This window comes from Protopterus annectens, chromosome 9.part0, assembly GCF_019279795.1.
Source record: "Protopterus annectens isolate FY-2018-M chromosome 9.part0, PAN1.0, whole genome shotgun sequence".
Taxonomy (NCBI): Eukaryota; Metazoa; Chordata; order Ceratodontiformes; family Protopteridae; genus Protopterus; species Protopterus annectens.
The window spans coordinates 256301474-256314402 of record NC_056743.1 but is presented as its reverse complement, the minus strand read 5'-3'; the positions used below and the strand labels follow the sequence as shown (position 1 = coordinate 256314402).

The window sequence follows — 12929 nt, the reverse complement described above, 5'->3', positions numbered from 1 at the left end:
GCCCTGGCGAAGGCCTTAATGGACATGGCAGCTGGAGGCCTAGCAGCACCACGTGCTGGGGTAGAGACATCCAAGGGGATGGTGTCTGATAAGTCAACCACCGTAGTGGGTAAAATTTCTGAGGTCGATTCAAGAGTTGTAGCAGGGGCCTCAGTTGTAAGAATAGGTTCATCTGTACTTTGAGCAGTTTTCTCGGTTTCGCGAAACCGAGACACTCATGTTTGCTTTACCGTGGTTTCGCGAAACCGCGGACCGCGATGTCGGTCTTTATCTTTGCGTTTTTGGGGTAGTCGGAGGATCCGGCGGCATAATGTACGCAAAATCAGAACCGAAAAACTGTTCTGCAAACTCCGACCGGCCTAAGCGTTTCGGTTGAAAGAGGCACAGGCGAACAGGCTGCTACGTCGTGGGCTGGGCCTAAACAAGGCAGACAGTAAGAGTGGAAATCTTTATGAGGTATTTGTTTCCCACAGGTTAAACAATTGATAACTTATTCTGACATCGGCTGAGGCAAGAAAGAGTCCCCAACGGGGTACTTAGCTTTAGAAGTCTTCGAAGTAGTATTCGGTAGAAGTAATCTCTGGATCCGACCGACCGGCACTTGCGAACAGCTTCTGCTTTGGGCGCCACACGGCAAGAAAGACTGAGGAAAATGGCGTCGGCTGATGCTTTTATACCCGAAGACCAACAGAGATGACGTCGGATGGAGTGCGACATCAGCCGAAGCCGGACCCGGACTTTGGAATCCGGCCGACTGCAGGGCTGCCTGACGACAGGACAACCCACTTGTTATGACTGCAGATGCATCCATGAAGGACATCAATGGTGGGTCACAATCATAGTGAGCTGAAATCGCTGCAGCATGAATCTTAATGGAAGAGAAAGACAAACCTTTGTCCAATAACTCAGTAAGATATTGAAGAGCCACACTCAAATTAGGCTCAGAAACCTCCAAATCCTTTGCTGCACTCCAAAATAAAAATCTCTTCCATTTTTCTGCGTACACTTTCCTTGTACTAGGTCTTCTGGCTTCCATAATCACATTCAAAACTTGTTGAGGAAGCTGAGACCTGCTGTGTTTCAAAACAGAATATGCCAGGCTGTTAGATGAAGAGAGTGAAGCTTGACATTGAGTAGATGACCATCCCTCTGAGACAACAGGTGTGGAATCAAAGGTAAAGGCCATGGAGGCTTCCTTACCAGACTCCTCAGTAATGGGTATCAGTGTTGCCGAGGCCAATCCAGAGCTATTAAAATCATTCTTGGCTTGTCTTGTGTGTCCTTTAGGAGTACCTTTGGGAGGAGAGGCAGAGGTGGAAAGGCATACACATGAAGATTTTTCCAATTGAAAGAAAGAGCATCCACTTTCCAAGCTGTGTGATGAAACCTTTTCGTGCAAAACTTTGGCAGCTGGTGGTTTAGTGGAGAAGCGAACAGATCTATGTCTGGAGTTCCCCATGACACTGTCAAATACCGAAATACATGAAGATCCAGTTTCCACTCGTGGGGATCCATGATTTGCCTGCTTAACACATCTGCTAAGGAGTTCTGTGCTCCCGGCAGAAACCTTGCCTGAAGATTTAGTTGCAAGCTGAGCGCAGTCTCCCACAAAATCATTGCTTGCCTGCATAGAGGATAAGAATGAGTTCCCCCTTGTTTGTTGATGTACCACATGACAGTTGTGTTGTCTGTTAGAATCAACACCTGCCCTGGAAGAAGTAACTCCTTGAAAGCCATTAATGCAAACTGGACTGCTAACATCTCCTTCATGTTGATATGCAGATGCTGTAGTCTGGCAGGCCACTTGTCTTGTATCCACTTTCCATTCAGATGAGCTCCCCAAGCTATGTCTGAGGCATCTGTCGTTAGAATTTGACTCGCCTCTGGCCGGGTCACAGAGAGTCCCTTGTTTAGGTGACATTCCTGAGCCCACCACAAAAATTCCTTTTGAATGCAAGGTATTATTTGAATGACAGTGTCCAAATCCTGGCAGTGCTGTGTCCATACATTTTGAGATACCATTGCAGCTTCCTCATATGCAGTTTGGCATTGGGAAGCACCAGAATACAAGATGCCATGAACCCTAAGGCTTGAAGGACTGTCCTTGCAGTCAGCCCGGACTGAAGAGATAGTTGATGGAAGTAAAGAGACAGATTCTTTTGTTTGTCCGGGGTTAAAAAGGCCATCTGGGCTGCTGTATTCAGTCTCACACCCAGAAAGCACATGTCTTGAGAGGGTACTAGACTGGACTTTATTTCGTTCACAGAATACCCCAGGCATCTTAGCACTGCTATCACATATTCCAAACGTTGAAAAAGGTCTTCCTTTTCTTGAGCCAGAATCAGGCAGTCGTCCAAGTAAGGATAGATTTGTATGCCTTTTAGCCTGAAGTAAGCTATCACTGGAGCCAGAACTTTTGTGAATACTCTGGGCGCAGTAGATAAGCCAAAAGGCAATGCAGAGAACTGATAATGAGAATTCCCAGCTCGAAAACGCAGATACTTCCTGCAACTTAGTCTGATAGGCACATGAAGGTAAGCCTCCTTGAGATCTAAAGTTACCATCCAGTGATCTTTTCCCAGCAGAGGTAAAAGCTGTTGTAACGTCAACATTTTGAACTTGGGAATGTCCAGATAAGTGTTGAGGATAGATAAATCCAAAATTGGTCTCCACGTGTTCCCCTTTTTTGGTACTAGGAACAGGCGAGAATAAAATCCTAGGCCCCTTTCTGGCACAGGAACCGGCTGAATGGCTCCTATTTGGAGCAACAGAGAAATTTGCTTGTGAGCCTTTTTTCTTTGTAGAGGCGGAATGTCTGGCATGCCTTTGAAAGGAGGCAAGGTATGGAAATAAAACCTGTAACCGTGGTGAATGATATCTAATACCCATCTGTCCTGGGTAATTAAACTCCAATTTTCTTTGAAAAGTGCCAGCCTTCCTCCCAAAGGTGCTGCCAGACGAGAAGGCTCTGGCAGCTGAAAAGGCAGGTCATTGGGTCTGTTTACGAAAGGACTGACCCCTGCCCTCACCAGAAGACTGAGCAGGTGAACTTCCTGTTCTAGGCCTAAAAGAATCTTGAGCTCTGCCCCTACCACATCTAGACCTACCCCTAGACTGGGAATCATAAGAAGGATATGTCCACCCCTTAGTAGGCCAATTTCTACTAAACTTCGGAGGCTGAACCTGCAAAAAATCTTTAACAGTCTGCATAGACTTAGCCTTGTCCTCCATTTTCTTTAAAACTGCTTCCACAGGCAACCAAACAACACATCAGATTGTAACGGGCATCCAAAATCCTTGTCTTAACAAGCTCAGCCAAATTCTGATCCCTCAGCCAGGCGTGCCTCATGAAGAACAGAACCAGTGGCAGCCACCCTCGAAGAGGCCTGTACAGCATCAAAACCACATTGCAAAGAATGCTTACCCACCTGTTCAGAAACATGAACTAAATCCTGCAACTCTTTACACTCAATACCTTCCGCCAGAGCATCCACCTTAGACTTCAATTGTGAAAGGAGATAATTTTGGTATTTTAACATGTGGAACTGGCAATTCAAAGCCCTCATGGCTAAAGTGGAAGTAGTATACACCTTCTTTCCCCATCTATCCAAAGCCCTTGCCTCTTTATCAGGAGGAACAGGATTTTTAACAACAGAAGCCTTAACACCTTTAGGCCCCTGAGAAACAGTTTCTGGGTCTGCCCTAGGACTCTTAAAAAGATACTTATGAGCTTCAGGCACCCTATAATACCTATCCGGTTTAACTGGGGCAGGAGGCAAAGAATCAGGGTTCAGGGAAGCCTCTGCAAAAACATCTTCCACCACATCCAGAACAGGAGGTATAGCCAAAGGCCTATGCTGGGGTAAAACTTCCCTAAGCCTTTTCCTGGAATCAGAGAAATCTTGACCTTCCCATTTAAAATGCTCCCTCATGGAATGAAGAGTCTCTGAAAAAGAAAAATCCTCAGGAGGAGAAGCCGAAGGAGTAGAATCATCTACATCAGAATCAGAATAAGGAGGATACTCCTGTAAGTCTTCAGCCAAGACTCAGAAGCCTCCGAACATTGCTCAAAACTCTCAAGCTCAGGTTCCACCCTAGGCCTCTTATCAGGAGGGGGCATAGAACCTCTAATCATACTAATCAAATCTTCTGCCATTTTAAGCATATGTTTCTTAGGCAGAGACCCTGAAGAACTAGGAGAAACACCCACAGAAGTTAAACCTGGCCTGCCTCTCAAAGAAGCCTTGGGAACAGAAGGGAGGGCCTAACCACCTTAGGAAGGGAGGGAGAACAGCTACCTGAGAAGCCCCTCAGCCTGGCCTACCTCCTGAGAGGACACATCTTGTAACAGTAAAGTCTCCCTGAGACTCCAAAGAAACTTCTGGCAGAACCTCCGGCTCCACCGAGCCTGCTAAAGAACCGACGTCCGGGACAGACTGTTCTTCCAACCTAGGCTTTGCTGCTTTGTCCTTGCGCTTTTTAGACGAAGCGGGCGTCGGAGCATCTGACGGCATTTTATAATTACAACGCTTCCCAAAACTAACCTGGCACAGTCTAATCTTCTCTTTATAGTGCGTTTGTTAAATCTAGCACAAGAGCGACATCCAACAACGTCGTGCTCAGGCCCTAAGCAAGGTATACACAAGGTATGGTAATCCCTATGAGGTATCTGTTTCCCACAAGAAATACAGTTATTCACTTTTTCTGACATCCGGTTAAATACTGAGGCAAGAAAAAAACAAAATATTCCCCAACGGGGTACTTAGCCAACTTTGATTCGTTCTGAAACTCCGACTTCAGAAAATTTCAGAACGCCAACCTGCACTCGCAATATTGCTTCTGCATCGGACCATGCGGCAAAAAAGACTGGGGATATGACGTCGGTCATGCGCATTTGTACCCTGACGTCAGACTAATGCGCCTTGACCGACGTCAGCCTTATACTTTGGTATTCGGGCCGACTGGGACAGCGGACTACCCCAGGTGTTAGGACTGCAGCAATGTGGGATGAAGAACATCAACATGTCACTAGGCTGATGTTCCTCAAAGAGATTGTAAAACATACACAAGTGAACATAATAATGCCTTGTAGAAATAAGGAGGAAATAAAAATAGTGTAGACAATGAAATAATCAAAAGTTATCCTGCACTGTTGTACGAAATTTAATTTGAAATTGTTTACATAAATCTTTCTGCTGCTGTCTAATAAATGATTCTGCAGGCAGAGGGGAAGACATTTGAAATGGCACTCCCTTCCTTTCAATTCTGGGCTGTCAGTTGCAGCGGCAGTTTTCACACCTCTGCAGTAGTGTGGGAGGAGGGGACTTTCAATTCAGGCAGGACTACAAAAGAACACTTAGAACAAAGGCATACAATTTAGCTACAGCTCTGTCTGCTGCTAGATAACTTCAAATTATACTGTAAAGCAAGCTGTGATCTAAACACAAATGAGGGTGATTAGCAACAGAAAAGAAGCAGGCCTAACACAGAAGGAATCCAAACTGACAATGAGTCACAGATTTCCCATTATATGTCAATGGCATGGGAATTCACTGTTACTTCCTTATGTCTGGCATGAGTCACAGAAAGGAGACTTGAAATGCTTTATGGGAAAGAGAAAGGCTTGAAGGAGAAGATCACATTGATATAGCAAGCCCCATCGGTAGCCATGTTGTGGTAAACTAGCTAAAATTACTAATAAAGCACTTGGCGTCAATTTTAGGTGTTACAATAGGTCTGGAAACAAAGATGGACTGAAAAAAAACATTTTTTTAGTTGTAGGGTGGAGTGTTCCTTTAAGCATCTGTTTCCTAGGCATGGGGCCTTGTACTGGAGACTGCTGTGCAGTCTTCTTTGTTTTTAAAGGAGTTTTCAGTTTTGCATAGGATTTAATAGTGAGTGTAGTCAGTCTGAAGACACCTTCAGCAACTGAAGGCGTTTCAACTGCACCGGAATCCCATTCAGGTATGGAGTCAGAAGGGCATAAAGGTAAAGGTTGTGTAGGCCTAGTAATCTCCGCTTGTGAATCAGATGTCGCCTGGGGTTCTAAATCAGCGGTCGTCAGGGGCTGCGTAGGTGCCTCACAGAAAACTGGAGAACTGGCGACTGGCCTAGCAGAGGCCTTGGAGTCCGGTTTGGATTTCAGCTGCCTGTCCTTATCTTTGCGTTTTTTATGCATTCCGGTCGTTGGTTGCTCCAAAGACATGGTATAATTAAATTTCCTACCAAAACAATGTCGGGCGAAATCAGACAGACATTTAATAGTTCGTTTAGTAAACCTAGCATAAAACCGACAACCTGTGACGTTGTGGTCTGGGCCTAGGCAAGGAATACAATAAGAATGAAAGTCCTTATGAGGTACTTGCTTCTCACAAGAAATGCAATTGTTAACTTTGTCGCCTGGGGTTCTAAATCAGCGGTCGTCAGGGGCTGCGTAGGTGCCTCACAGAAAACTGGAGAACTGGCGACTGGCCTAGCAGAGGCCTTGGAGTCCGGTTTGGATTTCAGCTGCCTGTCCTTATCTTTGCGTTTTTTATGCATTCCGGTCGTTGGTTGCTCCAAAGACATGGTATAATTAAATTTCCTACCAAAACAATGTCGGGCGAAATCAGACAGACATTTAATAGTTCGTTTAGTAAACCTAGCATAAAACCGACAACCTGTGACGTTGTGGTCTGGGCCTAGGCAAGGAATACAATAAGAATGAAAGTCCTTATGAGGTACTTGCTTCTCACAAGAAATGCAATTGTTAACTTTCTGACATCGGACTGAGGCAAGAAAAGGTTCCCCAACGGGGTACATAGCTTTATGAAGACTTCGGTCTGAAATTCGATTTGAAAATCTCAGGAGTCGGCCGACCGGCACTTGCGAACTGCTTCTGCTTTGGGCACCGCGCAGCAAGAAAGAATTAAGAAAATGGCGTCGGATGCATCTTGTATACCCCTGGCGCACTGACATCAGGGAAGAAGCGACAGCAACCGACGCCGGACCAAGACTTTGGAACTCGGGCCGACCGCAGGACCGCCTGACGGCAGGATAACCCAAGAGTGATGACTGCAGCAGTGTTAACACGATGAACATCTTGTGGGAATCAGGCACTCGGTAGTACCTGTCAGTTTTCCTAGGGGCTGGAGGTAAGGTGCCTGGAGTAATACTGGACTCCATGAAAACATCATCCACAACATCCAGGAAAGGGGGAATAGCTGAAGGCCTGTGCTGAGGTAGCTCTAAATAGTCTGAGTCTCTTTTTGGACTGGAGGATAGTCTTGGCATTCCCAATGGAAATGCTCTCAAAGTATGCAAGGTTTCACCAAAACAGAAATCCTCTGGAGGGGAAGCAGAGGGAATGGATTCCTCCGTATCTGAATCCTCATAAGCTGACAAGGCCATGTCCTGATAATCAGAAAGGTCAGAGTCATCGGACTCCTGGTCTGTAGAATCTGAAGGCAACTGAATTCTTTGTCTCTTAGCAGTGGAAGGCTGGCTTCCCCTAATTAGCGTTACAAGGTCTTCAGCCATTCTAAGCATTTGTTTTTGTGGCACGGGGGCACGGGCATGCGCTTTGTCGCCAGTTCTCTAAGCGTAGTGCGCACTCTGGGCCTAAGAAACTCGATAGTTTTGGCTGAAAAAGAAATCTGTTTCATTCGAACATCGGTAGGTCAGAAAACACCCTCAGGGGCCGGTGCCTGCACAGCGGCTCCGGACCCACGCAAAGTAGAGACATCCGCAGGTTCCATAGTAGAGGAAGCATCTTACGGCATACCAGACTCCGAATGGGTCTTAGCAGAGGCCTGCAAATCCATAGAAGCAGGCATCAGGGGCAGCCAAGGTGCCTCGCTGAGTACCAGCAGACTGGCGACTAGCTTAACGGAAGCGTAGTCAGCAGTTTTGGACCTATGTGGTCTCAGTCTTCATCCTTATGTTTTTTCAGAAGATCGGTAGTCGGATGGCTTACTGAAGCCATTTCTGAATACGGAGATAGAGAGCAAAAGTATTTACCTACTATAAGGGCCCAACGACGAATAGTTCAGTGTTGAACAAAGCAGAAAACCGGCATCGAGGGACATCGTTTGACCTAAACAGGTGACGCAGTAAGAATGGAAATCTCGGTGTGGTATTTGCTTTCCACAGGCTAGACAATTGTTAATTTTTTCTGACATCGCTTAGAGCAAGAAAAAAGGATCCCCAACGGGGTACTTAGCTTTAGAAGACTTCAACTTCAATTTTGGAAATTAAAACTCAGGTAGTGGCTGACCAGCACTCGTGCGAACTGCTTCTGCATCGAGGTCCTCGGTAAGAAAGACTGCTGTAATGGCGTCAGCTGCCTGTTTTTATACCACTGACGACCTAACATCACTCCTGAAGCGACAGCAACTGACGGAGAAATACTAAGCCACTGGTATTCGAGCTGACTGAGGGCTACCCCTGGCAGGATAACCCAAGTGTGATGACTGCAACAGTGAAACACGAAGAACTAAGCGTGCTGAAAGTCATTTCTGGTTATGCACCAGTTTTAGTGGCTTAAAAAAGCATCAGATTAACTCAAAGTGGTAAAATACAACACAATTAAGAAATCCCCAACTTAAAAGGCTTTGTTTGGCTTTCTGGCTGCTGTAGAACCAGACCTAACAACCTACTGCTGCCTGCAGTGCACACAGCATTTATTAGAATTTTAATCTACATATAAGCACAAAAGGGAAAACAGTTTAGAATTTAACCATCCAACTACCTCAAGTTAGTGTCTTTCTCAGGTTCAAGGAGTTTATAGAATTCATCCAAAAGTGACAGCTCCTCCTCAGATACGATTGGAGAACCATTCAAGCCCTGTTTCAGATCATTCCTTACATCATCTTCACCAAGCTTGTCTAAGATGTACTGCAGTTCAAGGACAGTCTTTAATCGCTTTTGCTCTGCTTCCTCTCGAATCAGCTGCTCACGTCGAGCTGCCTTTTTAATAGTTTTCTGAATCTTAAGAGAAACCAAAGTTTGCAAAATGTTAGCAACTTAAACACAAAAAACAAAGTATCATAGCTTGAAATAAGTGTTTAGGTCAAACTGCATACTACAAATTGAAAGTGCTAAAACTCAAACTGACTCCTAACCAACATTAAACTAACTACAAATTAAGAACATGTTAAAAACTATACACAAGTTACAGAACTACTTAAAGTACTGTAGCCACAATCATGTTCTTTGGCAAGATTTTAACTGTAAGGAAAAGAACAGTTGTGAACATTTACCACAGATGTGGATGTTAAGCGTATATTCGCTGCCACAGTCATTACTGACTGGATTTCCTGCTGTGGATACCCCAGGGCTGGTCTGACTACAACAGAATTTCATCACCCCTCCTGAAATTGGTGGATGCCCTGACCGACAAAGAGGTCTGGGTATAAAAGGAATCAGCCAGTGTCACAACCTCAGTCTTTCTTGGCATCAACAGACAAACACCCCTAATCAATAAGCAAGGTCAAAGGCCTAAGCTCAGGATCTCTAGTATTTACAAAGCAAGAAGGAACAACCTGAAATTAGAGAGAATGCCCACCCCAATCTCATGGAGGATGAGGGGAAGGAGGGAGGGAAAAAATACTGCAACAGTTTATACAGATGAACATTACATTTATGGTAATCGCACACACCTATACCGTGAGTTTTGTGTTTCACTGCTGCAGTCATAACTCATGGGATGACTCCCAAACCTGAAAAGAGGGTGGATGGAAAGTTTATGGAGAGGAAAAGATAACTTTGCAAGATGGCAGTGGCAAACCCCACTCTGGACTTGAAGGTTGGAAGGTGATGTTTGGTGAAGGTAAGCACAGCAGACCAAGTAGCAGCTTCCAAAATGTTCTGAGTGACCACCTCCTTGGGAAAGGCTATAGATGTAGCAGTAGCCCTAGTGGAGTGAGGCCTCACACAAATCCATTTGGAAATTGTCTGTAGCTCTGAGGGGAGAAAACTTCAGAAACAAAGACCACAAAAAGTTGATGAGACTTCCAGACTTATTTTGTCTAAGTACAGTACAGTTTTGTACCTACCATAAATGTAGATGTTAGAGTGTTCACACTGCTGCAGTCATTACACTTTGGTTATCCTGCCGTCAGGCGGTCCCGTAGTCGGGCCAGAGTTCCAAAGTCTTGGTCCGGCGTCGGTTGCTGTCACTTCTTCCCTGACATCAGTGCGCCAGGGGTATATAAGATGCATCCGAAGCCATTTTCTTCAGTTTTTCTTGCCCCAGATGTCAGGTGCCCCCAAGTAGGTAGGAATACATATTGCTAATAAAAAATATACATAGAAAATAAAAACAATACCTTCAGTTACAAGCAAATACACCTCAAAGGTTGTATAGGATAGAAAGGTATAGATAAGTCCAGCTAGTTCAGAGGGGAGAGAGGGTAACCTGGATGGCAGCAGTGTGAACACTCGAACATCTACATTTATGGTAGGTACAAAACTGTACTATGTTCAGTGTGTTACACTGCTGCAGTCATTACACTTGGGTAGAATCCCAAAGCTAAGGTTGGGTGGCTGGTCTATAAAGAGTTAGGATTGGCTATGAGGCCCTGCAGAACTGCAGTGGCAAATCCTGCTCTGGATTTAGAGTAAAGAGGCAAATGGTAATGCTTGGAAAAGGTATGCACTGAACTCTAAGTTGCAGCCTCCAAAATTTCCTTGGTAGGTACTCCTCTGAGAAAGGCTGCTAAAGTGGCTGTTGCCCTGGTGGAATGTGGCCTGATGTTATTAGGGACCGATTTTCCATGCTGTGTGTAGCAGTAACAAATACAGTGTCCCATCCATTTGGATATAGTCTGCTTTGAGATAGCCTTGCCCTGTGATCCTGCAGCATACGCTACAAACAGTTGCTCAGTTTTCCTGAAAGCTTTTATTTTGTCCGAGTAGAAGCGTAGCTGCCTATGTATGTCCAAAGAGTGCAGAAGTCTCTCCCCTTTATTCTGGGGGTTTGGATAAAAAGTTGGCAAACGGATGGTTTGGTTAAGTGCCACACTAGATACCACCTTTGACATAAAGGTAGGGTTTGTCCTTAAAGAAATCCTGTCCTGATGAAAAATTATAAAAGGTTCCACTGCCATTAATGCCTGTAGCTCTGAGACTCTTTGTGCTGAAGTTACTGCCAGGAGCAGAGCCGTTTTCCATGATAAAAATTTTAGATCGGCTGTATTGGCTGGCTCAAAAGGTGGCAGGGTCAGTTTTTCCAAAACGAAATTGAGGTCCCAAGTTGGTGTTGGTGCTCTCCTTGGTGGCTTGTGTTTTTAGCCCCTCTGAGGTACTGCTTTAGCAAGGGGTGAAAGAATAAAGGAGGATCCGTGTTGTAATGTGCTGAAATGGCAGAGGCGTGGATCTTAATTGATGAGAAGGATAAGCCTTTGTCCAGCATCTCAGTTAAGTATTGTAAAATCTGAGGGATGTTTGGGACAAGAGGGTCAAGGCTTTGAGCCTGGTTCCAGGCGCAGAATCTCTTCCATTTTTCTGAGTAAGCTTTCCTGGTGCTAGGCCTCCTGGCCTCCAAAATGACATCCATAACAGCTTTAGAGAGAGAGGTGTTGCATGTTTGACTAATGAATCTGCCATGCAGCCAAGTTTACGGTTTTGAGCTGACCGTGCAGGATTTGATTGTTTTGTTGAGTCAGAAGGTGTGGAATTTGAGGCAAAATCCATGGTGGGCCTTGAGCCAAGTTCTTTAAGATTGGGTACCAGTGCTGGCGTGGCCAGTCTGCAGCAAACAGGATCATCTGTGGTTTTTTCTTGTCTGGCTTTTAGGAGTACCTTTGAGAGAAGAGGCAGTGGTGGGAAGGCATAAACTTTTAGGCTTTTCCAGCTGAAGGAGAGAGCATCCACTTTCCATGCTTGTGTGTGATAAGTCCTTGTGCAGAATTTTTGTAGTTGGCAATTCAATGAGGAGGCAAAAAGATCCATGTCTGGGCATCCCCATTTTTGCGTTACCATGCTAAAGATTTGTGGATTCAATTTCCATTCATGAGGGTCCATGATATTTCTGCTGAGATAGTCTGCCAGAGTACTTTCCTTTCCTAGCAGGAATTGTGCTTGCAGATGAACTTGATAAGTTAGAGCTGTGTTCCACAAGGTCATGACTTGCCTGCATAAGGGATAAGAACGAGTGCCCCCTTGCTTGTTTATATACCACATTACTGTGGTGTTGTCCGTCTTTAATCATAAATGTCCTGGATGCAAATGGTCCTTGAAAGCTGTTAGGGCATTTTGAACAGCCAACATCTCTTTTTGATTGATGTGAAGATGCATCTGGTCTGTGGTCCACTGGCCCTGAATGCATTTTCCTGCCACTTGTGCTCCCCCAGGCATAATCCGAAGCATCTGTTGTTAGAGTCTGCCTGGCTGTGGGTAGGGTAAAAGGTTGTTTAGGTGACATGCCTGTGCCCACCACAGAAACTCCTGTTGTAGGCAGGGAATCATTGGTATTACTGCTTCTAAACTGTGAGTGTGTTGAGTCCAAACACTTTAAAGGTAACATTGTAATTTCCTCATATGCAGTCTGGCATATGGAATTAGTAGTATGCAGGATGCCATGAATCCCAGGGCCTGCAGACTTTTTCTTGCAGGGAGATGGGACTTTTTTTGCCAGCAATTGAAAATATTGAGTCAGTTGTCCTTGGTTTGTCTGGCGTGAGATAAGCCATCGGGGCCATTGTATCCAAGCTGGTACCCAGGAATATTATCTGTTGAGAGGGCACTAGTTTTGACTTCTTTTCGTTTACTGTGTACCCTAGAGAAATTAGTAACCTTTTTACAAACGCCAGATGCTTTAGAAGAATGTCCTTTTTCTCTGCTTGAATGAGGCAGTCGTCCAGGTATGGATATATTTGAATTCCTTTTTGTCTGCAAAATGCAATTACTGGTGCCAGGCACTTTGTAAAGACCCTGGGCGCAGTCGATAA

At 45.0% G+C, this 12929-nt stretch overlaps 1 protein-coding gene across 7 annotated transcripts in view; it reads right to left on the bottom strand.

The window, feature by feature from the left end:
• CAPRIN1 (cell cycle associated protein 1) overlaps positions 1-12929 on the bottom strand; it is a 2078829-nt gene that overhangs the window by 1574168 nt on the left and 491732 nt on the right. For all 7 annotated transcript variants that reach the window (XM_044082838.1, XM_044082839.1, XM_044082842.1 and 4 more), the window contains one exon: positions 8729-8967. In XM_044082838.1, coding sequence (XP_043938773.1) covers positions 8729-8967 — 239 coding nt within the window. The remainder of the gene's footprint in view (positions 1-8728; positions 8968-12929) is intronic.